This window comes from Anolis sagrei, chromosome X (genome assembly GCF_037176765.1).
Source record: "Anolis sagrei isolate rAnoSag1 chromosome X, rAnoSag1.mat, whole genome shotgun sequence".
Lineage (NCBI taxonomy): Eukaryota > Metazoa > Chordata > Lepidosauria > Squamata > Dactyloidae > Anolis > Anolis sagrei.
The window spans coordinates 25,781,492-25,807,144 of record NC_090034.1 but is presented as its reverse complement, the minus strand read 5'-3'; the positions used below and the strand labels follow the sequence as shown (position 1 = coordinate 25,807,144).

General features: G+C 41.7%; 2 protein-coding genes across 2 annotated transcripts in view; one reads left to right on the top strand and one right to left on the bottom strand.

Annotated features, from left to right (window-relative positions):
• Positions 1 to 25,653, top strand: part of KNOP1 (lysine rich nucleolar protein 1) — a 268,616-nt gene that overhangs the window by 221,751 nt on the left and 21,212 nt on the right. The gene's annotated exons all lie outside the window — the stretch shown is intronic.
• The window catches only part of IQCK (IQ motif containing K), a 62,285-nt gene that overhangs the window by 34,435 nt on the left and 2,197 nt on the right, over positions 1 to 25,653 (bottom strand). Inside the window, exons 2-6 of the mRNA XM_060786291.2 lie at positions 25,435 to 25,529; positions 23,664 to 23,793; positions 22,822 to 22,919; positions 4,620 to 4,672; positions 4,415 to 4,492 (exon numbers count right to left, since the gene is read on the bottom strand). Of these exons, the coding sequence (XP_060642274.2) occupies positions 4,415 to 4,492; positions 4,620 to 4,672; positions 22,822 to 22,919; positions 23,664 to 23,793; positions 25,435 to 25,529 (454 nt within the window). The remainder of the gene's footprint in view (positions 1 to 4,414; positions 4,493 to 4,619; positions 4,673 to 22,821; positions 22,920 to 23,663; positions 23,794 to 25,434; positions 25,530 to 25,653) is intronic.

Sequence of the window (25,653 nt, the reverse complement as noted above, 5' to 3'; positions counted from 1 at the left end):
TCCAATGGCATACCGACATATCTCTGGTTGTACTGGTCCATTTAGTTTTCTTGGCAAGGATACTGGAGTGGTTTGCCATTGCCTTCCCCAGGGATCACACTTGGTCTGACCTCTCTGCCACAACCGTCCCGTCTTGGGTGTCCCTTCACGGTTTCGCTCATGACATCATTGAGGTGCTCAAGCTCCAGCGCCCCGACAAGGCGGTGATCCTTTGCTGGAGTGTAAAGTACTTAGCATCCATTATTACTGCAAAACATCTATTGACTGAAGACAAAAGAAGTATGCCTTTTCCTATTCCATCTCCAACTGGAACTGCAGTTGGAGCTTAATGAGAAAGACTGGCTGATTTAGGGGCTGTGGGCCAGGTTACAAGGAACATCAAAACTCTCCAAGAGGGAGGAGGGCCAGAGAGGTCATGGGAAGAGTCCCTTGGCATTTGCAACCAGAATATATATTTTTGTTATTATACATTGTACAATGGCACCCAATGTCACATCAATGCAAAACCATGGAGTTCAATATAGTAACAGCTCTCAGATAAAAGCTATCTCCTAATCTGTTTGTCCTTGACTTTGTCACCCTGTACCGTCTGCCAAATGGTAATAATTTTAAAAAAATGCTGAGTGAGATGGATCTCCAAGAATGCTCCCAGCTTTCTTAAGGCAGAGGGAATTATAAAGTTCATCCAAAGAGGGGAGAAAGAGGGCAACCAATGATTCTCTGGGCAGAAGTGGTGACCCTTTGGAGCATCTTCCTATCTGCCACTGTGCAGTTACCAAACCATGCACAGATGCAGTTAGTGAGGGGACTCTCTATTTGCCTCACTCTGCCTGATGGAAGGACTGGCCCTTGGTTCCCCTAAGAACCAGAAACACAAGACATTCATGCATGCACAGGTCTTCTTTCAGAACTGGATAGAAAGATTCCTCATGCAAATGACTGAATAATTTTGTTTTCACAGTGTGTAGCCATCCTTGTCCTCAGGTTCTAGTCAGAAGAGAGCCACATAGTTGGGGAAAGCGGACAGCTGAGAACAAACACTTAGTGCACAATGTGAGGATGGAGCCGACCGGTTAAATTTTGCAAAGCCTGTAGAAGCACCGCATTTTGTGGCAAGAGAGAACAAGAGAGAAAGAAGCCAGTCATCCGTGCCACATTAGCCCTATAGCCCAGCTGAGAAATGACAGTGATGTCAACTGTAAAGGCAGCTGAGACCAGCAGACTTTGGCAAATTAGAATATGAAAAGGAGAAGGAGGGGGAGGAGGGACATTGTTCTGGGTGCTCTCAGCATACTTGTCTGCCTGCAGAAATCCCCCTTTCATTCTGAAATGTGTCACCAGAACAAAGCAATCAGCACCAGCTCTCATAAGATAGATGGACCCATGGAAGGATGGAAAGACAAACGGAAGCTGTTTTTCCCCTAAGAATTCATTTTGAACCTCGCCTTTCTGTCCCCAAACAAAGCACTCAGGGCACTAAATACAAACAAATAAAACAAGTATAATTAAAATACCCAACAGTCTCACTAAAACCCAAGACCGATTGTTATATTTAATAGATGGAGAGACTGATATAGGTGCCAAATACTTTATAAATTTAGATAGCTAGAGTGGGGAATTAAATGTTCCCAAAGAGAAAGGGCTGAGAATGGCGGTTAATAAATGCATCAAATAAATAACAAATAAATAAATAAACTTCAAGGTACTTCATAATACAGGCAAGCCAAAGGGCTCTGATAACCCTAGCAAATGCCCCTGTACCAGCTGGCAGTGGGAAGATGGCACATGAAGCCACACAAATACAAAAATGTGAGCCATTTCCTTTAATTCTCAGGAAAGGCTGTAGGTGAACCTGAATGTAATGTAGCTGAACATTATGCAACATTCCTTCACTGAACCAATATTTCGAGAGCTTTGTGGTTACCTGCTATTGTCCTCAAAAAACACATACATTGAACCCCTTTCCAACTGTATTCTATGTACTGTGCCATTGCATTGTTGTTGTTTATTCGTTTAGTCACTTCCGACTCTTCGTGACCTCATGGACCAGCCCATGCTAGAGCTCCCTGTCGGCCGTCATCATCCCCAGCTCCTTCAGAGTCAAGCCAGTCACTTCAAGGATGCCATCCATCCATCTTGCCTTTGGTCGGGCCCTCTTCCTTTTTCCTTCCATTTCCCCCAGCATCATTGTCTTCTCTAAGCTTTCCTGCCTCCTCATGATGTGGCCATATTTGCCTCTAATATCCTTCTCATGATGTGGCCATATTTGCCTCTAACATCCTTCCCTCCAATGAGCAGTCGAGCTTTATTTCCTGAAGTATGGACTGGTTGGATCTTTTTGTGGTCCAAGGCACTCTCAGAATTTTCCTCCAACACCACAATTCAAAAGCATCTATCTTCCTTTGCTCAGCCTTCCTTGCGGTCCAGCTCTCACTTCCATTGTATTAAGGATGTACCAGTCTCTGTTGTACATACGATCTCATCTCCTTGATAACCTGTGAGGAAATTGTGTACACATAATGGGACACGCACATTGCTACGCCACAGATGGGTAGATTGCAGGACACTGGGAAAAATGACTTAAAGTATACCCCCTGTATACAATGGCAATGTGGGAATCAATTCAGAATCTTGTCACAGTACAATTTGGACATGACATCACCAATGTAAACAGGTGCTTAACCCATAGCCGTATGAAAGGTGGGTGCTTCACATAGTGAAATCACTGACACAAAGTGGCTCCCTCTGGATCTACTAGGGCTCAAACTAGAAATCTTTATGTAGCTTTTCCATGTGTTGAGTCATAGAGCTGTGAACTGCAGTAAGAGTAAACTTGTGTTCTGGACTGATTCTATTCAACCAAGTTGGATACTAGATCCTTCTAAATAGAAAGGACTATAGTGAAATAATGCTGGGGACAACAATCATCTGAGCATCTCCGTGCCACTTTTGGCTGTCCGCCAGTCCTAATCTGAGGGTTGCTTCTCAGTCCTGATCTCTGGCTTCCTCTTCAGCTTTTGACTTCCAGCTTCATTTCATTGTTCCTGTTTTGTAGCTCTTCTTAAGAGCTGCCCCAAGTCCCAGTCTGACATCTCCTTAGTCATAACAACTTCCATTAGACGAGGGCAGGCCCTGAAAAGAGGTTTGTAATTGTATGTGGCACGTTGTTGCTGTAGCTCTGGTATTTCAGTACCCTGGGAGTTCTTTTAAGAAGTTCTGCTTCGAAGGAAAGTGGTGAGTGGGCAGGGATAGGCAAGAGTACAAGGATGACTCCTCACAGGAAGATAAGCTAGAGCTAGTGTTGTTCCTTGGCAGACAAACACTGCCAAGGAACAACACTATAGCACCTTTGGACAGATATACGAGTTCAGAGGACCTTGGGGGAAAGAAGAGGTAAACCTTTAGGTCAAGAGAAGAAGGCCAATCAACCACCTAGCCTCATGAACGCAAGAATGGCCAAATACAGAAGTGCCCACTTATGAAGGTACTTTTGCAACACTCAGGGAATTCCAGACAGGAAACAATCAGGGACAGCTAATACTTCCCAACAAAGGACCCCCCCAGGTAGAAAGAAGCCAGTCTTTGAAGTTGCAAGGCCATTAAATGCTAATCAAGGTGGCCAATTGCAACATTCACATTTGCCTCAAGCAGACAAGAGTTCTTTCTCCCATCCTGGACATTTATTTATTTATTTACTTCATTTATATACCGCTTCTCTCAGCCCTTAGGCGACTCAAAGCGGTTAACAACAGCAATTTCAATGCACACATTACAAAACAATTGAAACATTTAAAAACAAAAGCATAACAACAATTAAACATCAATATAACAAATCATTCATGTCTCATCAATAGAATCAGAATCCAATCTCATCATCCGTTATTCCATGTTCCTTGTAATCAATTACACTGCCTAATCGAATGCCTGTTCGAACAACCAGGCAATTTTAATATTTCTTATTCTTTGGAATAATAAACAATTTTGCATTCTTTGTTCCAGTTTCCATGCAAATTAATCTAGGACAAAGTGCCTCAGAACAAGGTGGTTGCATGCATGTCAGAGAGTCTTTGTTACAAATGGATAATTGAAAGGGAACCATTTAACTGCTTTTCACTGACATTTAGGATAATAGATGTCTCTTTTAAACAACCCTCACTGGTCCTGCACTTCGAATTTGGCAAAATATTTAAAAGGGGGTGAGAGAAAATGAGCACTGGATGTGAAAAGACATCTAATTAAATGTACAGTTGTATCTGTATATAATTTGCAAATGTTGAATTAAATGCACCATTGCAATAAAACTATTTGTATTTATACAGACATATGATCTGTTTCTAAGTGTTACCCTTGTATATTATCAAACCTATATATCTTGTTGTGAAATCCATTCACTAGATTGATTTAATTGACTTACTGGTCTTTCAGCCAATCCTTCACAAAAGGGATCTCGAAGAACTCCACAAAGGGGTCATCTGTCCTCTTCGCGTTGTGGCTGAAAAGTGCCGCCATCATATTTTAAAAGATACATGTGAAAATAAAGGTCAGACACATCAGTTTTCATTGCGCTTACAGCAACCAAAGAACTATCTTGCATTTTGAATCTCTGAATCCAAACTCACTTGTATAGCCATTCAGTAAGGAAATCAAGGGCAATAAATCTTGTTCTTTTTCTCTGAAAGACAGAAGATGACATAAATAAGAAACAAACTGCACAAGAATAGCATGGAAACTGTTTTCATTTACCCTTCCTTCAAAGAGCTGTTGGAAAGTGGAACGTGGAGGCAGCGGGCTCTATTTTACGGAAGGTGTCTAAGTAGAAGCTAAACAAGGATGCTGTCATTGTTGTATCTTGTCTGCCAGACCCTGCCCTGACCAGGGAGTCAGGCTAAATCACTTCTTACAGCTTTGTGCTTCCAGAGGACTTTCCATGGTGCCACCACCTCCTTTTGTCCTCACATAACCTTGTAAAGTAAGGACCAGGTTTGATGCAATGCTTGTGATACAGTTAAACAATCTGGCTACCAGTATTAAAAAACCCTAAAATCAGGACAGCAAATAAAGAGCAACACTTAAAAAACAGGGGGATTCCAGACAAGAATCAATCAGGGCCAGCTAACACCTTCCAATAAAGGATCCCCAAGCAGCAAGCAGCCAGGCTTTGAAGCTGTAAGGCCATTCAATGCTAATCAAAGTGGCCAATTGCAACATTCACACTTGCCTCAAGCAGACAAGAGTGGGGCAAAAACCTTGACATAGTCACCAGGCATAGCTGTGCATAATGAAGATTGCCAGCCTTCCTTTCAGGGCAGGTCTAGGATTCTTTGGTTTGTTTAGGCAAGCCCCTGGAGAAGAAATTCAGATGGCAACGATAAGATCCACCCTCACCCACCCTCAGATTAGACCTTGTAAAATTGAGTTGGGCAACTGCACAGAAGCTGGGAGCCAATTTCTACCCGATACGCTCTTCATTCACAATGGATAAATATCCCCTTTCTTAGTATATCAGAGAAAATAGCAAGTGATGGCATTTCTAGTTATATTTTTTGCCCATTTACACCTGAAGAAATAAGCATTTTCAGGGGGATGGAGGTCTGAGGGCATTTTCAGTTGTTTCTATGCACTGGGAAGGAGCCTCTGGGTGAAATTTTTTGAAAAATGGAAAGCTCCATAACCTTTTCAAGATATTATGATCTTTGGAAAGGCATGACCTTGTCAGAAGCCACAACCTTTTGAAAAATTATGCCATAACCTCTTGATAAAAAGCATGACCTGTTAAGAGTCATAACCTTTTGGGAAAATGCCATTAATGCAAGGCAATTAGGTTTCTCAGCTGTTAAATTGATATCCTAGGCATGTCTCTGAATTGTTAGGGACAAAGATATGTCAATGCACAAACATATATATATATTCAGCAGTGTTTCAGAAGCATTCTTTTTAGTTCCCCAAAAACATCAACTCTCCCTTAAAATAGATTTGGTTTTAAATCATGCTCTCAAGAGGCAAAATAAGTAGACTTCTTCAAAAGGAACATAGTTGGTTTACTCACAAACTTCATGTATTCAGCATTTGGGAATTTGCTTATCAATCTAGTTACAAAGAGGATTTGAAGTACCGTAGTTTCTACGTGTAGGCAACACAGGGCATCTTTCTTAGAATCACCAGGCCAAAGCATCTTTCTGTTCAGAGTCTAATAGAGTCTCTCTCTGTCTAGTCTGAAAGTCCAATGGAGTCTCTAAGCATACTGTTCCTATTGGCGCCTGAAAGCAAACATCAATTCCTACTGAAGTCTCTAATCAAAACTGTTCTAAAATGGAATCTGAGTCCTGAACAAGCCCAGTTCTGATCATACAGTCTGCAGCCCCTCTCACAACAGTTAAGGTAAAATTGCCTACCAATACACACATATACAATATAGTAAACAATCTGAATTATATACATAACAAATAACTAATAGAAGCTTGAAGAAGGTTGCTATTTCCAACAGAAAATAATGAAGATGATGATGATGATGATGATGATGATGATGATGATTATTATTATTATTCTTACCTGACCTTCCTTGTGGCTCAGGGTGGGTTACAACGTAAGTAAAACACATAAAAACATTGTAAAAATTCTATAAATACATATATTAACATGTATTTCTATAAAATACACAGAACGGAGATTAACACCAAAATGACACCAAAAAGCATGGAAATACAATAGTGGGTGGGCTTCAGAGGGCATAAATATGTGGCTTGGGATGTGTCAGCTACCACACTGCCCTCAATGCCATATTAATGCGAAACCATGGAGTTCAACATAACCACAACTCCAGGATAAAAGCTGTCTCTCAGCCTGGTTGTCCCTGCCTTTGTCACCCTGTACCATCTCCCAGATGGTAATAATTCCAAAAAAGAATATGCCAGGTGAGATAGATTCACAAGAGTGGATGAGACTGTTGAAACAACTGAGGATATGGACCAGAAACCTTTCATGTCCACATACATGCACACATGTGTTTTTTATCTGTATTTCTAAAAGAAGGTCTATTTAATACATCTTAAAATCTACTCCAACATTTGGGTGTTAGGTATCCATTTAAGTTCAAATGGAGCACTCTGCTCTACAAAGTAGGTCAGACACTAGTCCCGAGGGGAGAGGATTCCTATAGGAAGACACTTTTAGTAGTGATCTTTATACATGTAAAAAGAAATGTATTAACTTATTCTCTTTATATTTATAACACAGACAGTAAAGCAAATCTGTTCCTGGGATTACAGCTTCCAAGAACAGGCTGTTTGGATTGAGGGGATTAATGGAGTTAGTGTAAGAAAGCCTGCGAGTTCTACTCTGTGCTTGTGATCATTGGTAACCGCTACTCAAGAGCAACATTTGGAGCTAAAAAGCTTCAGGATTGTACTGTATCTGGTTTATTTTTTTTATAAAGATGCGTACTTGCTGTCATTTCTATCCCTTTTTTTAAAGCATATCATGGTGATTGGTCCCAATGCTAAAGGGATGGGGAAAAACATACTGAATCACAATTAGCCCATCTAATTCCAAATTGAGAAATTCTAGTATTGAGTGCTGACAGCCTTGGGTTCTGTACTGGGAGGAAAGCAAAATCTATACACATAATAAATGTGAAAAGATGTATATGTGTGTGGCTGGGATGTCCACTTACACAGACAAGCTCCTGCCTTCACAAATAGCTATAGCTCCCACTGCTTAGGAGACACCAATGGCCCTCCAATGACATTGCAGGTTATAGCGAGTGCCATGAACATGTACAAGAGCCTAGCCAATGTCCTTCACAAACACCATGCTGACCACCACCCAAGTGAAGGCTTTCGTATGGGGACAATTTCATCTTAGATTTTATGTGTTTCCTCCACCACAGACATCCCAATGTTTCTTACTCTCTCCATTGGTGTGGAATTTGCATGACTCTGTCCACTGCCTCTCCTTAAGCCTTTCCTACTCTTTTCTATGGTACACAGCAAGCAGAGGAATTGATCAGCAACTGAACATACTAGAGAGGTTTGAGGAGAATTCACCATGATTTATAGGAGTTGTAGGTACTGGGATGTATAGTGCACCTGCAATCTAAAAGCACTCTGAACTCCACCAACAATGGACCTGGAACTAACTTGGCATACAGAACCCTCATGACCAACAAAAACTACTGGAGGTCTTTGTAGGGATTTATATGAGTTATAGCTCACCTACATCCAGAGAGCACTATGAACCCAAACAATGGTGGATCTGGACCAAACTTGTCATGCATACCCAATATGCCCAAATTTGAATACTGGTGGGTTCTGAGGGGTATTGGCCTGGAAATTTTGGAGTTGTAGGTACTGGGATTTATAGTTCATCAGCAATCAATGAGCATTCTGAACCCCACCAAAGATGGAATTGGACCAAACTTGGCACACAGAGCCTCAATGACCAGGGGAAAATTCACCTTGAATTGAGGGAACTGTAGTTCACCTATATCCAGAGAGCACTGTGAACCCAAATACTGATGGATCTGGAACAAACTTGGCACACATACCTGATATGCCAGAATTTGATTACCCGGGGGGGGGGGGGGGGGGGCGGAGACGACGACGACGACTGACCTTCCTTTCTGAGTTGTAGTTCACCCACAACCAGAGAAACTGTGACGTTCGCCAATGATACGCCTGGACCTAACTTGGCACACAGAACCCCCATGGCTAACTCAACCTCCTGAAAGGATTTGAAGAGACTGACTCACCATAGTAGGAGTTGTACTTTAACCTACAACCAGAGAGCACACTGAACCCCACTGATGATGCATCGAGAGCAAATTTGGCCAACATAACATAAAGTACTTATGGAGTTCCTCAGGGTTAACCTGGCATGATGTGAGTTGTAGTTCACCCACAGCCTTATGCATTTTGTACATTTAAAAATTGACTTTTTCAAATAACCCTGGCAATGCCGAGTACCCAAGCTAGTATTAAATAAACAAATGCCTCTTTGCCTATGAGGACTGCAGGTTTCCAGAACCTCCACTCAAAAAACAAAACAAAAACAAAAACAATTTTAAACAAAAAGCCTTGAAGAGGTACCTTCACAAAGACACATGCAATATTGAGCATGTGTCTTTGTGGAGTGGAAAAGAAAAATGGATGACTGGGCTGGTCGAACGGGGAATTTTGTGGAAACCTGGACAAGAAATGAGGATGAATTGCACCGTCTTATTTTAGATCCCAACGATCCATTCTTATATCTTACTCCTATGAACGTAAAGTTCAAGGCAGCTCCTATGGAGCTGTGTTTTGGTACATATTGAATTGTGGGCCTTCATCATAACAGTTCTCACCAACACAGCCTAAAGAGAGTTCTAAAAAGCCGAAAGCTGTGTTGATCTATGTGAATCAACCAGTTCTTGCTGTTTGCCTCTCCATGAGGAATGGGTTCTTCATCAACCAATGGATCTTGAGTGCTTCTTTAAGATTAAGCCAGCACATAAGACATTACTTCTGCATTGCAATCAAAGTGAATAGCAAGAGCATATTTTGGTAGCAAAATCCATTTTTTCCTTTAAGCTATTTATAAAGACTGAACCACTCTGAGGAAAGTCTGAGTGGAGTATATGGTAGAATATATCCTGAGTCACTATGCATAGACAGGATGGGATACAAATAAAGTTGTTGTTGTTGTTGTTGTTGTTATTATTGACACAAAAGCACAGTATGTCACAGCAAACAAGATCTATATGCTGGATTTTGTATCACAAAATCATAAGTTGAACACTTCCCAAGCGTCGAGGGCTGTGTGATATATTTTCGAATGATGCGTGAAGATCCAAGTAAGGTGGCCTTTTGCAGTTGACAGATCGTGATTTTGTCAATGTTTATTGTTTCCAAATGCCGGCTGAGATCTTTTGGCACGGCACCCTGTGCTGCAATAACCACTGGGACCACCTGTACTGGTTCACGCCAGAGCCTTTGCAGTTCGATTTTGAGGTCTTGATAGCGGCTGAGTTTTTCCTGTTGTTTTTCCTCAATGCGACTGTCACCCGGTATGGCAACATCAATAATCCAGACTTTTTTCTTTTCCACAATCGTGATATTGTCACGATTGTTGACCCTTGTGAAAACTAGAAATCTCCGTCATCCCATGCTGTATAATCTTTCCCTACTGCAACTTTTTCAACGCCCCCTGTGCCGAACTGTGGTACTCCATGTATTTCACTGCATCTCTTTCACTCATGGCACTAACTTGCTTTGCAACTATTAACTCTTCAGGTGACACAGGTTCCTTCTTAACTTGCACACTCTTTCTTTCTGGTGTTTTTGTCATTTTTCCCTTACTCTTTGGTGACTCTGCCTCTGACTTGTGTGTGACTTCTCTTTCCTTGGAATGTGCACCTTGTTCTAACTTCACCTGCAGTTTCTTCTTCACTTCTGCACATGGCTTAACTGTTCTCTCTTCCTTTCTATGTGTATCTGGCTCTAACTTCACTTCTTGTTTCTTCTTCTGCTCAATCTCTGATGCCGCCCCCCCCCCCCCGCCAGCGATTGGCCTGCCCTGCAGCGGAGAGTTCCGCAGTTCCTGGTTGTCACATTTGGAAGAAACTGGTAAAATGTGTTCCAGCAGGCAGCTCAATAATAAGACTGCACTCAGCCTTTCTTTGCTTTCCCTTCTGCCTACATTGTAACATTCCCCTAATAAAGCACTCGAAACTTGCAACATTTAACCTTTCCGCTTGATACTTTTGTATCTTTCCTGCCTCGGACAAATTCAACATTAAAATAACCCTTTCCCCAGGCTCCAGAGGGCCGTGGGCCTGCGGGGAGGTGCCTCCAGGCACCCCCCGGACCAAGGATCTGTGTCCGCCCAATTCGCGGATACTGAAACCGCCATTTTGGACCCCAGTAACCACTAAAACAGTAATATGGCAGATCGGCGCCGTTCTAATTTTGTATTTTTCTGCCACTAATTCTAAGACTAACTGCTATCTTGCTTTCCTCATTTTTGGGCCCCTGCGCTCGGGGAATAATCGTTTTGTTTAAAGTATTATCATTAGACAGCAAACAGCTGATTGTCAATTTGACTGGGTTTTCTGCTCCTCCGCGGCAGTGCTCGCTCCCAATTGAATGCAGCAACCTGGGACCCACGGCGGTCGCCCGTAGGAGCCCCGGAGAGGGGGCCAGGCATGGATCCCGGGCCCCGACCGGGGAGATACAGTTTCCCAAAGGACATTGCCCCCACCATCTACAGTTTGGAAATCCTCTTCGGACTCTTTTGCCCTCACTCATTGACTTTCTGCCTTATTGTCTTGGACTGTTTCCCTGCCACACTTTTGGACACGAACCTCAGACCGGGCTTGCCTGGAGGGACAAACAGCCTCAGCCTACGTGCGCCTTCACCAAGGAAACTATAATTCCAACAAGAATGAAATACATTTATTATTGTTGTCTTTTAATAAACTTTGCTGGGATGGGGATGGGAATTCAATTATGGAATGTAGGAAGTATATGAAGCATATAAAATGTATATAATGGGATGTCATATGAAATGTACCCTGGCTCCTCTCCCCACCTTCCCCTCTGAACTTCGCCCCAAAAAGGAATGTGACCTAAGATTACTGATAAGAGGCATGAGCCGCCGGTTTGGCCCTTCCTCAACTGGCTTTCAGAGCAGACAGCCTAGGGCGGGAAGGGTCAACAAACTTAGGAAGAAAGATTGATTAACTCAATTTATGGTGATTGTTGATCCCCCTTGTATACAGGGCCCCTTTGTTTACAAGGTTTCGAGGTCCGAACACCATCAATAGCCCCTTCATTCACCTTTTCATACTTCCTCCAAAATCCAATCATGGGCCGGGGGGAAACCCATTGTTCCCCTTGTCTGCCACTCCGTCGATAAGAACAAAGGCTCAGTAACAGCTGGCGGATGCCCCCTGGGCATCCCATTTCCCCTGAGCTGTCAAACTTCGTCCCGCCTCCTGGCTGCTGATTGGACCATCTTCGGAGGCGCTAGGAAGGCACCGATTGGCCCCCTAGAGGCGGCAACGCTCGCTGATTGGTCGAGAGGCGGGACGTACAGCCAAGCCTCCTCCCAGCTGTTCCGGGGCCAGCCAATCAGGGCGAAGCCAGCCGACAGAGGGCGGGCGGGATTTTCAAACTGTTTTTCCTTTGTTCTGACTGTATAAAAATGCCGGAAAATCTTTATGCTGTATGCTTGTATGTGAATTATCACTGCAATTGCATCCTTTTCAGCTGAATCGCAGAAATAAACGCTTCGGTCACTGAACCTCTTCAGCCTCTGGTGGGAATAATTCTTAATATTTTTCGTTCTTTGGATTGGCTTTCGCTGGCTGCTCACCGAGGTTTAAAGACCCCTTTAGCGGTCTTCAGGGACCTCTCCCGCTGGGAGACCCTCCCAAAAGAGCTCAATATCATCTCTACACCTGGTGTAACTGTTCTCTCCTCTTTCATCTTAGGCAAACCATGTAAATTCTGAGTGTTAGTGTGTATGTATTGCCAGTCTCTCAATCTTGGAAAATATGCCACCCTAGCATATTTAACTGTCTGTGGCGAACTTAAAAACTTCAGACAATCTTTATGATAACCAATAAAACACATCTCATGGAAACGATTGTTTCTGTTCCTCTCATTTACAGACAATAACACATTTGCATAGTGTCCAAAAATCCTCATGTGTTTGAAACTTGGTGCATAGTCATATAGCTTCCAAAAAGGAATATTATCCAAACATTGATCATTATATAATTCATTGATTCATTATATAATTAGTTGTATGAATTGCTTCTGGCCAATATTTTTTTTTATATCTTCCCGTCTTTGAATAGACATTCTTTCATTTCATTTAGATACTCCAATCTTTTATCTGCAATTCCTTCCTCACTCTTGAGCTGACTCATTTCAATGACTTCAATCCCTTCTGACTGCACAAATTGCTTTAACTCATTGGCACACATATCTGCCCCTCTATCAAGATATAAAGTTTCCAGTTGCATATCATAAACATTCTCAACCATTTTTAACCAATTTCCAAGCTTCTCTGTTGCTTCAAATAAATCTTTCAAGAAATATACAAATCCATATCTACTTAATCTTTCAACTACTATCATTGTAAATCTCGATTTTTCGCCACTTTGTTGAAAAGGCCCTGTAAAACTTATATGCGCTTTTTCAAATAATCTCTCAGCCCTAATCTTAGATTTCTTATAAAACTTAATTGGTTCTTGTTTCACCTCAGCACAAATCGCACAATCCAAATCAAAATGACTTTTTTCAACCTCATATTCTGGACACAGATTTAAGGTTTTCTTCAAAACTTCCATGTTAGCATGTCCCATTACCCTGTGCTGAATTTCATTTTTAACATAGTATCTCCACATTCTCATTGCTCTCTGTCTGGTTCAATCTTTCAAACATTAAGTACATCTTATTTTGTTTCACTCCCTTTCCAACCAAAATTCCTTGCCTGTCATAAACATAACAGTAAATTCCCTTGAACTTTACATTGTAATTATAATCAGTCAGAGTTGCTACGCTCAACAGGTTTGTTTTCCTTTCTGGTACATACAAATCTTTCTCCCAACAGACATTAATACAAGGGATATAGCAAGTTCCAAATTTGTTAAACAGTTGATAAGAACCATCTGCCATTGTTACCATGTTTCCCTGGGTGACTTGAACGTTGGTCATGTTGTTCAGATTATTTGTTATATGATGCGTAGCCCCCAAATCCAAAATCCATCTGTCTCTTTTGATGTCATCAAGCTCTCCTGCAGCCGCAACCATTATACTTGTTTCCTCTGCACACCTTGGATCATTTCCACCATAATAGCCCCCTCTGTTCATGTAGATTTTACGATTTTTCTTTCCCCTGTGTTGATTTCTCCTCTCACCACAGCTCCGGGCATAATGTCCAAATTTATCACATATATGGCACCTCCGGCCAGCTCTGACAGATCTCTCCAAAGGTTCTGCTTCTCCGGCTCTGGTTGGCAACTCCTCCACATAGGAATTCTGCATTCTCCCATCTCGTCTCTGCTCATCTTCATAACAGCTTCTCCCTGCTCCGTATCTCCCACGGGCCATTCCTCTAAGCTGAATTTTTCTCTCTTCACAATTTCTGGCAATATGTCCTCGTCTGTTGCAGAAAAAATACCGACGAAAATCTGCATACCTCACAGACAATTCACTGTATACTCCATCATTCCATCTGTCATCCTCAAAGGCCGGGTGGAATTGTGAAACAGCCATATTTCAGCACAGATTTTTTGAGACCCTCGGACACCCGAGCGATAGCCCAGCTGAGTGATTACACACGAACCAAAACAGCTTCTGGCAGTCTAACTTCTGGCAATTAATGGCTTTATGGCTTCACACGTCTCGGCATCAGTCACCCACATTTACAACTTCTTAATGGGCTTCCCAGCACGCTCTGCTTTACTTCTTAGATTTATTCTTTCACTCACCAAACTGCAGTTTTACTCCGTCCTCTCACTGGATAGCCACAGCAACAACTTCCTCTGCTTTTGATCAGGCTGCTCCAGTTTCCATCCACCAGCAACCTCCCGAGTCAACTGGGTTAAACTCCACGGTTCTGGTCAGCAAGTTTGCAGGTCTGGATCTTAGTAAACCTCCGGCGACACCCCTCTCAACTCTATCAGGTAAGGCACACAAGTCAGGTAGGAATGCGGGTGGAACACAGGCTGGGCCCATAACCAATAGTCAGAGTGAGACCCCTGGGGTCTCTGCACAGCGGAATTGAGGTTACCAGATCACACAGATGCAAATTAGGACAAACTACAGTTTTCCAGTTTCAAAATAACGAAGTCTTTACTGAGCACATCTCTACACGTCTAGTTGCAAGCAGGCTACATCTTGAAGACAAAACTACAAAGCACACAGCACACGAACAGTTTCCAGTTTCATCTGCTTATCAGCCTTGGCTGAATCCTCCCTTTTTCTTCCCAGCAAAGGAAAATTTCTTATCTAACTTCTGCCAAGGTCTTTACTCTCTCTGCCTCTAGTGACCACAATTCTAGCATACAGTTGAACATAACTGAATCCATTTTGAATACATATGAACACATATTGTTATACATATTGAAACACATTGAAAAACAAACATACATACTTTCAATAATCCTGACAGATATCTGGTGTATTGTGTTCAAAAAGTTAGTCAGTCTGGATTCGAAAGTCCCACAGTATTTTTGCATGTTCGTTTTCCACGACTTTTGAGGGTTTATGATCCCACCAATTCTTTACTGCTGGCAGGTGGCACTTGTGACATAATTCCAGTGAATCATCTGGGCCACAGAGTTGTGTCTTTGTTTGTAGTCTGTCTGTGCGATTTTCTTGCAACAGCTGAGGATATGATCCATGGTTTCATCAGCTTCCTTGCACAGTCTGCATTTTGGGTCATCTGCTGATTTTTCAATCCTGGCCTTAATTGCATTGGTTCTGATGGCTTGCTCCTGGGCTGCAAGAATCAGGCCTTCTGTCTCCTTCTTCAGGGTTCCATTTAATATTATTATTATTATTACTATTATTATTATTATGGTTTTCCCCTAATCAGAAAGCCCTTGTCTCAGCAAGGTCGGACTCCGTTAGATGGTAATGAAGATCGTAAACAAGTTACAAAAAAAGTTAAAGTAAAGTTTCCCCTTGACATTAAGTCTAGTCGATTCCGACTCTGTGAGGTGGTGCTTACTTATCTCTATTTCTAAGCCGAAGAGTTGTAGACAGCTCCTAGGTCATGTGGCCGGAATGACTGCATGGAGTGCCATTAGCTTCCCACTGAAGCGGTAGCTATTGATCTACTCACATTTGCATGTTTTTGAACTGCTAGGTTGACAGAAGCTGGGGCTAACAACAGGAGCTCACCCTATCCTGTGGTTCTGAACTGCCTACCTTTTGGTCAGCAAATTCAGCAGCTTAGCAGTTTAACCCACTGCGCCATCACAGCCTCTCCACAAGAACATTACAATGCTGAATTTAAGGGAGAAAAGTGGATGAAACTCAAAAGTCTTGTAGCTAACTTGCCTCAATTTTAGCAGTGATGATCTCACAACCTTACAAAAATAATAGTTCAAGAACCCTCTCTCTCATTAATTACTATTATATATTCATGGCTACATTCTACTGATTTCTATAGCTCTCACTTCCATGCCAGGTCTTCATGGGAAGAGAATAGCGATTAGCCAGTACGTTAATATGAATGCCTGGTGCTAAAGACAATACAAAAACTCTGCAGCCCATTTCTCCTAAAGTATATTGCTAAAGTGAAGATGGCTGGAACTAGGGAAACGACTGTAAGTTCTGTTCAGATCTAGTTCTCAAAAAGAAAAAAAATCTGGGCTAAGAATTTATTCATTTTAAGGCTACACGATATTATCTGATCTAAATTGGGCCCGCCATGCACAGGCTTACATCACCTCTGCTGCTCCCTCTGATCTAAACTGAGTTCATTTGGGAGCAAAAGCAGAGAAAACAACATTATTGGTGCTAATGGTCTGCCCTGATCTCCTTTGGCGTGAAGATGAGGGAGGGAAAGCTCAGAAAAAGATGAAGCCTTTTTTGCTCCAAACACAATAGACTCAATTTAGTTCAACTGTCACATGCTTTCTTCAGAGTAAGAGTGAAACCAATGTGTAGCCGTATGATATAGATTTGACAAAGTGCTATTTAACCCAAAATGTATATAATGTTATCTACCTCCCTCCACCTGACAGATCTCCAGAATCCAAAAACCGATCCCCGAAGGCAAAACCAATCCCCAAAGGATGAGGTCAGTCTACTCCATCCAAAATCTAAAGGTGGCAAATCCAGAAAAGTAAGTCAAAACTACTCCCTGGGCTTTTCTACAATTGTCATTTGTTTCAATCAGGTTTCTACAAAACAATTTCTGACGGGAATATTCAATAGCCAGTATGAGCAAAATCTCACCCAGTCTTTTAATACTGTGGCTATTTTAAGACAAAGTAATAATCTAGACACTTAGAAGCTTTCCCTCCTTCTCCTCCTCTCCCCAAGTCAGCCCTCTTAACATTTACTATGGAAAGTGCATCCCAGCAACAAAATGCAATGACATTTTGTTTTACAACAAAACTTTGCTCGTCCTTCCCTCCAAAATAATAATTACAAGTATACGACCAGTAGGACCTCTGTGCTAAAAGTGAACTCTAAATCTAGTCCATTACCTCATTACCTTATAGGCTCTGCCGCGATAAAAGCTTGCAAAGTGATCAATAACAAATAAGACAATCCCTTCCCACAGCAAGCTGTGGCAGACACACAAAAGGGGATAAGCTGGCTGTGTGATTTCGAGAATTTGTGGGATTGTGCCTTCCACCATCCAGTCTGTACTGCCGATGGTGAAGAATGATGGGTCCAACAACAACTGGAAGCCCACAGTGTGGTCACCTAAAGCAGTGGTTCCCAACCTGTGGTCCATAGACCACCAGTGGTCCTCAAGAATTAAAATATGGTCCACACTCTCACCATTACTACACCGTTGCAACGAGAGAGACTGGTCTCGCGAATTCCTCTTATAGTGCCAAGGCTTATTAAATATGGTTTTCTGTGGGCGAGCAGATGGCGACTACTGGATGATATATGTTCTGTATCAGAAACTAGAGCTGATGTGGTCAATCCAATGCAATTTTCTGAATCAGTACCCCAAATAACCAAAGTGAATCTAAAGTTGACCAAAAACTGATTCGTAACCCTTTTGGTACTAATGTTGGAGAATGGTCCCTGGTCAAGTGCTCCCTGGTCAATATTTATTTATTTATTTATTTGCTTTATTTGTATACCGCTCTTCTCAGCCCTTAGGCGACTCAGAGTGGTTTACAACAATTTAGGTATACACAATACAAAATCATTAAGCATTTAAAAGCAATAGCACCACAAATCATTAAACATCAATATCAATACATCACTACATCAATATAACAAATCCATCAGGTCTCATCAATGAAATCAGAATCCAAACTCGTTATCCGATATTCCGTGTTCCGATAGTCAGTCAATCAATCACACTGCTTAGTCGAATGCCTGTTCAAACAGCCAGGTCTTTACTTTCCTCCGGAATGCCAGCAAGGAGGGGGTCGATCTAATATCCGCAGGAAGGGCGTTCCACAGCCGAGGGGCCACCACTGAGAAGGCCCTGTCTCTCGTCCCCGCGCCAGGCGTGCTTGTGAAGTCGGCGGGATCGAGAGCAGGGCCTCCCCAGACAATCTTAATGTCCTAACTGGTTCATAGGAGGAGACGCGTTCGGAAAGGTAGGTAGGGCCAGAACTAACCTAAAGGGTCAAAAGTACTTACAGTGCAGCTGTGATCATCTGAAGAGCACTGGGCCACATTGGTATCATCCAGGGCAGTGCTTCTTAAACTATCTGATGTGGTAGAATTTTTCCTCACCATGCAGGAAAACGTTGAGCCCATTGACTACAACATTTTCTTTCTTTCCGGAATAACTAGCAGGGAATAGGTGATTGATTGGCCCCATTCCATAGACCACCACTTGGAATAGCACTGGTTTAAGCAATATACATCGCAACAGCCACGTCTGAACATTAGGAACATATTATTAATAATAATCAACTTTATTTGTATCCCGCCCCACCTCCCCAAGGGACTCGGAGCAGCTCACAACAATATAATTATACAAATCATCTCAATAACAACACACATAAATATATCCAATTTAAATTAAATCAACAGTTAACATAGGGAACTACTGGGAGTTCAAAATGCAAAGCTCGTGTCTAGTATAATGGAAACAAAGTCCTGTGTGCAATAGAGAATAAAGAGCATGTGCATTTGTCTACATAATTAATAATATGTTTGGTTTTGAACTTGCATCTCCCAGTACAAATCAATTCACTATACAAATCAGTTAATTTTCTGCAGTGTATCTCCAGTAACCAAAGAGGCTCATCAGATCTCACCAGATTTTTTTCCAGTAAGAAGCTTATTTAAAGTTACTAGTCTTTGGCACAGCTGTTGTTATACTGAGTAAATCCGGATATGTACAGGAAACCTCTGTATAGTGTGTGTTGTTAGTGAGCAGATGTGTTTCAAACAAGTTACACAATAAGAATCATTTTCTTTTCTCCTTTCTTTCTTTCTTTTTTTCTTTCATTCATTCATTCTTTCTTTTTTCATTTAACATTTATTTTATGACTTGGAAGACAATACAATGCAAAAATTATGCTAGTATCTTAAATCACTGCTACTCAACCAAAATAAAATTAAGACAGTCACAGATAATCCAAATTCTGTTTAACTTTCATAGAATCATAGAGTTGGAAGAGACCTCGTGGGCCATCCATTCCAACCCCCTTCTGCCAAGAAGCAGGAAGACTGCACTCAAAGCACCTTTGTAAATTTGCCATAATTTTAACAGGAGCGGAGCGCAGGAAGCATACAACCCCCCTGTTGCGCCAACTCCACTGGCTACCGATCTGCTACCGGGCTGAATTCAAAGTGCTGGCGTTGGCCTTTAAAGCCCTAAACGGTTCCGGCCCAAGCTACCTATCCGACCGCATCTCTGCCTATGAACCCACCAGGACTTTGAGATCTTCCCGGGAGGCCCTGCTCTCGATCCCGCCTGCTTCTCAAGCTCGGCTGGCGGGGACGAGAGATAGGGCCTTCTCGGTGGTGGAACGCCCTTCCTACGGACATTAGACTAGCACCATCTCTAATGGTATTCCGCAAAAAGGTGAAGACCTGGCTGTTTGAGCAGGCGTTCGAATAATTAGTGCAATGATTGGTTAATGAACACTGGAATGGAACAATGGATGACGAATCTGGAACATGTTTTTGATGACGAGACGACAGTGAATGGGTATTGTAGTAACTGTTTATTAATTGGGTAATGTGTTAGGTTGTTAACTGTTTCTATACTGTAGCACTGCATTTTTGCTGTTCGTATTTGTTGTGAACCGTTGTGAGTTGCCTTCGGGCTGAGAACAGCGGTATATAAGTAAGGTAAATAAATAAATAAATAAATAAATTGTACTTTTAACCCATAAATATGTCAGATAAAGCTTATCTCCCTCAGCTCTTCTTAATGGTTAATTACAAGCCGGCAACTATGGGTGAAGATCAATACACATTCTAAAACTGGAAGACAAACTATGTATGTTTTAATAGAGAGAGAGAATGCAAGGAGGAATGCACTGAGTATCACAAATACAGCCAAGATCTATTTTGCAAAACACACCCAACAGTGATCTTAGGCTTCTGTATTAGTTATTAAAACATGTGTCATTCTGAAATACACTTCAAATGCAAATGCCCCAAATACTCTCATTATTATGGCTTTCAAAAAATAGCAGAGGGTTTTTTTTTTTAGCATTTGGAGATTAACCTCTCATTAATAGCAGCATCTGAACAATAAGCCCGTCAGAAAACAAAGAAAAATACAAAGGAGATGAAGGCTTCATAAGGTTAGCTGTTCTTAAAGCTATAATTAAACCTGTGGGGATTCCACATTTTCAACTCACTAATGAGGTATGCTAGGAAGAACACTACAGCTGCATGTGTATTTCTTAAGATGTTTTAGTGGGCAACATCCAGGGGGAAAAACACGTATTTTAAAGGAAATATTTCAAATCTCACACAGAGTGGGGCGCTTGCACAAAATTCAAACTGGCACAATGTGGAAACTGCTTTGCATATCCCAAACCTCCATAGTAGGAGAGGCTGTTCTGTTAGAGCAGGAAAACATCTATTGAGCTTAACGTTTTGTGCCCAACATCAGAAAGAATCTGGGAATTGAACAGTGATGTTGCTCCCTTGTAGGATGGCCAGTTCAGGCCTATCCCAGGATTTGGATGTGAGTGTCCAAACCTGAGATGGATTCCTTATGGTATCACCAGAGGCTGGCTTTGGTGACATTCAACGGTTATGTAATTACTACGGAAGAGTCCTGGGTGGCTGTCGTGTTCCAGGACCCCACGGTATCGAGGACTATGTTTAATTAAACAGAAGCAAGGTAAGCCAAGATAGTATTTACTTATCAAGAAAACTAAAGACTCGAATCTTTTAAGGTCAGGCTAAAATAAGAGAACTATTGCACACAGCAGAGTAACAATGAACTAAAGCCAAGGTCAAGAGTCCAATTAATGAAGACAATCCAGTACTACTGAGCCAGGTCAGGGAAGACAAGCAAACAATAGCCAAGGTAACAGTCTGTTATCAGATGCTAGGAGTTTAATTATCAGGATTCATAGATCAAAGACCAAGAATCCAGAAATGCAAACTGAAGTCAGCAGTCCAGAAGTCAAGTTAGGTAGTCAGGAATACAAATGGAAAACCAAGTCCATACATCAAAGCCAGAAAGTCAGTCCAGAAGACAGAGTCAGGAATTCAAGATACAGACACAGTCCAAAGCATGATTCCAAAGGCAAGGTCAAACCAGAATTCCAACCCAGAGGCAGCAGTGCCAAGTCCAAGACCAAGGTACAAATTATCTACTATCAATAGTTCTTCTTTTCCAAGCCCTTTTATCATGAGGTCTCAGCTAATGCTCTTTTCAGCAAGCCTTCACAGATAATCCCAGAAGCCTGTGATGCTTTCCTTAAGGAAGTCAGATCAACCCCTTCCAAGTTTGCTGGAATACTGGGAAGAGTCCTCCTCTGCTAGAGACCTGACCTCAGCAGCAGAATTCTGGCCATGACAGCAGTGTTGTTAAACATCAACCACAGTTGCACAGAGTCAAACAAAAAGGTCTGAATCATACAGTGAGGAAAACATGCAGACACACACTTTCCAAGGAAGTGCTCTCACCATGGAATAACAACAACAACAACAACAACAACAACAATCTTTAATTATATTCTGCCCTTTCTCCCCAATGGGGACTCAGGGCAGTTAACAACATATAACAGAAATATTCAATGCCGTATAATACAACCAGCCAATAAACAAGACATAACTTAAATTAAAAATGACACAGCAAACCTTAACATAAGCAATAACAAGACAATTCCTCTCCTGTCCCTCACAGAAGAGAAAAGCCAGGCTATGAGAATGAGGACTCCTTCGTGCGATTCAAAACCCTCTCTTCGAAAACACCAGGTCAGGGTGTTTTCTGAAACCCCAAAAGTTACCTCTGTTGGGACAGCAGTTGCTTTTGGCTCTTCCCAGGACTCACCTGCCAAGCAGCCTTTTCATCAAACTACCAGAATTATTTCTATCCCAGAGAGTTGGAAATTACAAAAAGTCAATGAACTCATTTGGTCTGATCTGCTTTGTTTACCTCCTCCCATTCCACTTTTACATTTTAAAGCAGAAGGCACTGGCACCTTCACTGCTAGTATCTGTAAACCACTTTTTTGAGATCTTTCTGACTGTATAGAATAAATTAAAATGGTTCAAATCAGCAGCAGGCAACACATAGTACTCAGGTCAGAGATTCTTAAACTTGTTCCATTCACGATCCATTTTTGTGACCCCAGGCATAAAAACCAAACATTTACTGATAATAATTCAGCTTTTGCAAGGTTTGCTAAATAGGCTAATTTTCCTTTTTGTGAAGTATAGCTGAAGGATGTTCTGCAGAATCCACTGTAAACACTGCACATTGCTGTGTAAATGGGTGGCGTTCAGAAACCTTTTATGGTGGCCAAATTAGTCATGAACCCAACATTAAGATGAGGGAGCCTCATTTGTGGTTGGGGTCGACATTTTAAGAAGCAGTGCTCTATATGTCCTCTGTCATCACTCTTAAGTAGTAGGTTTAATGGTGGCTTATTTTTAAAACAGGAGCATACTTTTCAGCAAAAACAAAACACACAATACTGACCTCAAAACATTTCTCCTTCTTAGCCTGAAGTAATAATTCTGCAATCCCAGGAAGAAGCACAGGAAATATGTAGTATTCTAAGAATTCTCTTGGAGAACCTGGATAAATAATATTTATTTTCAGTAAACAAGCTCCCACATATCCCCAGACAACAAGGCCACTGGCCAGGAGTCCTAGAAGTTGCTATTTTTTAAAAAGAATAACATTTTGAAACTCTGGCCATAGGTTGCCTCCCAATCAGAATTAACTAGAAGCTGAGTTCAAACCCTGGTTTCCAATTTCTAGTTTGGAGATAAATCATAATTTTCCCAGTTAATACATTTTTGGATTTTCTGAGGAATTTCTATAGGGTCTGTGATGGAGACTCCAAAGTTTTCTACTCTAACTAAAGGCCATATGCCATAAGTTTTCCCCATCATATTCTACTTGAACCTATTAAGGGATGGAGAACAGTCAAGAAACCTCAGGCTATGATTCTGTAGCCTGTGCAGTATTGTGATTGGAGCCCTTGATACTCAGCCATGAAAACCTAGTGGGTAATCTTAGGAGAGTCAAGCACTTTCAGGCCCAGAAAGCCAAGGAGGATGGTTGCCTTAGGGTCACCATGAGTTGGAAACAATGACAACAACAATTCTGGATCACCTCCAGGTGAAGGATGTCTATAAACATATTTGGGCCTTAGTTTGATTTAGGAAACATGTACACTTGGCTTTCAGAGAAAATGAATTGTTGGCAATACACTTGGCTGAACCATCGCAGGTTTTCCTTCTTTTCTCTCTTAACTACCCCCTCCCCCACCGCCCCCAGTTCTAATTAAAAAAGGCCATCACATTCCAGCTTACATGTCTTTAGATCAGGCAGCTCAGGAGTCAATGGAAGAGAAAGGTAAGAAGGAGTCTTTTGAGGAGTTGTCTCATCAGCAGTGGCCGATTTGCCCCTATCCTCATTCAAAGCTGGAGAAATTCCAGGAACCTTAATGAGATAAATATACAAGGGTTCCCGGTAACTGTCAGCATCTATAGCCACAGACATTCAGATAAGATAAACTGAAGAGATCAGATTATCTTCTTTCTGCCCTGGCTGCCTACTACCTGCCTATATATCCTTTTAATCAAGAAACACTGCTGAAATATGCAAGAATACCGGGAATAAGATTCATGCATATTTCAACATTACACTGATTTCTAACAATAAAGTCAGCAGGTAGAGTGAAGAACAGCATGGAGTTGAACACTGCCTGCAGCTTAACATTAGAGTCACATACCACTGAAGTTTCAGAAACGGGATTCCGCAAAGTGAAGAAGGACCATAGCCAACTAACAGAACAGAGCTTGGAAAAGTCCCTTTGAGAACTACAGAATGACTCAGCCAATAATGGCCATGCTGGCTGGCAGTTCTGAGAAAGGTAACTTTTCCAATCTCTAATTTCTCAGCATATGGTTTCCAAACAAAAAGACTCCACAGTCAGACATTGACTCTTGGATTTAGCTCTGTATTTAGCTCTCAAGCTCCCAAAGGCTGCTACTGAAAATTTTGAACTACAAGGATCACAAGCCTGAACTAAGTACAAGGAGATTTTCTATGTTTCTAGAAATTTTACAGAACTTCAAAACATGTAAACAACTTGGGCTGGATGACACCAAGGACATATTCCAGTGATCATTTCTGTTTTGCATGTCAACCAACCAGATATTTCCGGGAAGGCCATAATGGGTCTCAGAATCACCCCATTGTTACTGCTTGTCTGTCAAAACCAGATTCCTGGCTTGCTGCTCCAAAACAACCCTGAAATTATAAAGGAAATCCAAACCCAAGCTTCAAATTGTGGCTTATAAGATATGCAACAAACTAGGATATGCTAACCAAACATTCCTGATTTCCAGTTGCTCTTATGGAAAGAAAACAAAGTGAGAGCAAATGGGTTTCTTTATCAAACTAGGATTCTCCAGAAGTTTAGTTGTGTGATCTGTGTGGATGCAACCACTGCCTCTGAAGATGGGCATTCTACATAATGACAGAGCTCTTCAAGTTCTCTTTCAAAGCCATATATATTGGTGGCAATCATGGTCAAGTACTGCAATCCAAAATCAGACAATTCATAAGTTGCCCATCCTAAGGTTTTATAAATTAGGAATTGAAATTGTGCAGCCCTTGGGATAAATTTTGCCGAGTAGTCCAGTGTTGTTCTTTGAAGTTCCACCAGCCCCTTAAAGTCCCCAAAACCTCCCAAAATTATCTGGCTACAAGATTCATAATTTACTGAAATTTCTCTGCAAAGGTGCATTATTGCTGTATGATGGGCCCTTCCATCAAAGACACCAAGACTCTCCATCACAAATGGTGATGCAACACCCCTTCCTGATGCCTAAACTAGTGCAGTTGGGCAGAGATCTGGAGGGCTCTGAAATGGGGCAAGGCAGGCATTGTGCCCCTATCCCTGAAACAAATTGAACTATTAGTATTACTTCCTCTTAAAAGAGAGGTTTAAGTACTGTCTTTGAACTCAATGGAAGGAGGGAAATCCCTATAATGTTGGAGAAGCTTAACTGGGAATACTTGATGGAAATTGTATGCTAAATAGTTCAAAGTACTCCTGGCTACATTGGATTTTACCTGAAAGATCGACAAAGGCTCCCCCTTTTGCTCAGGAATGTGCTCTTCTTTCAGTTCCAAATTGTCAGGATGGGTTGGTTCCCTTGCTGCAAACTCTTTTTATAAAAAATGTAGAAGAAGAAAGGTGGGGAATTAGTCCCTTAAAATCTGTGGTCTTATTGTTATTTATTCATACCCCATTTTTCCAAGGGGTGAGAATTTTCATGGGTCCCAATGTTT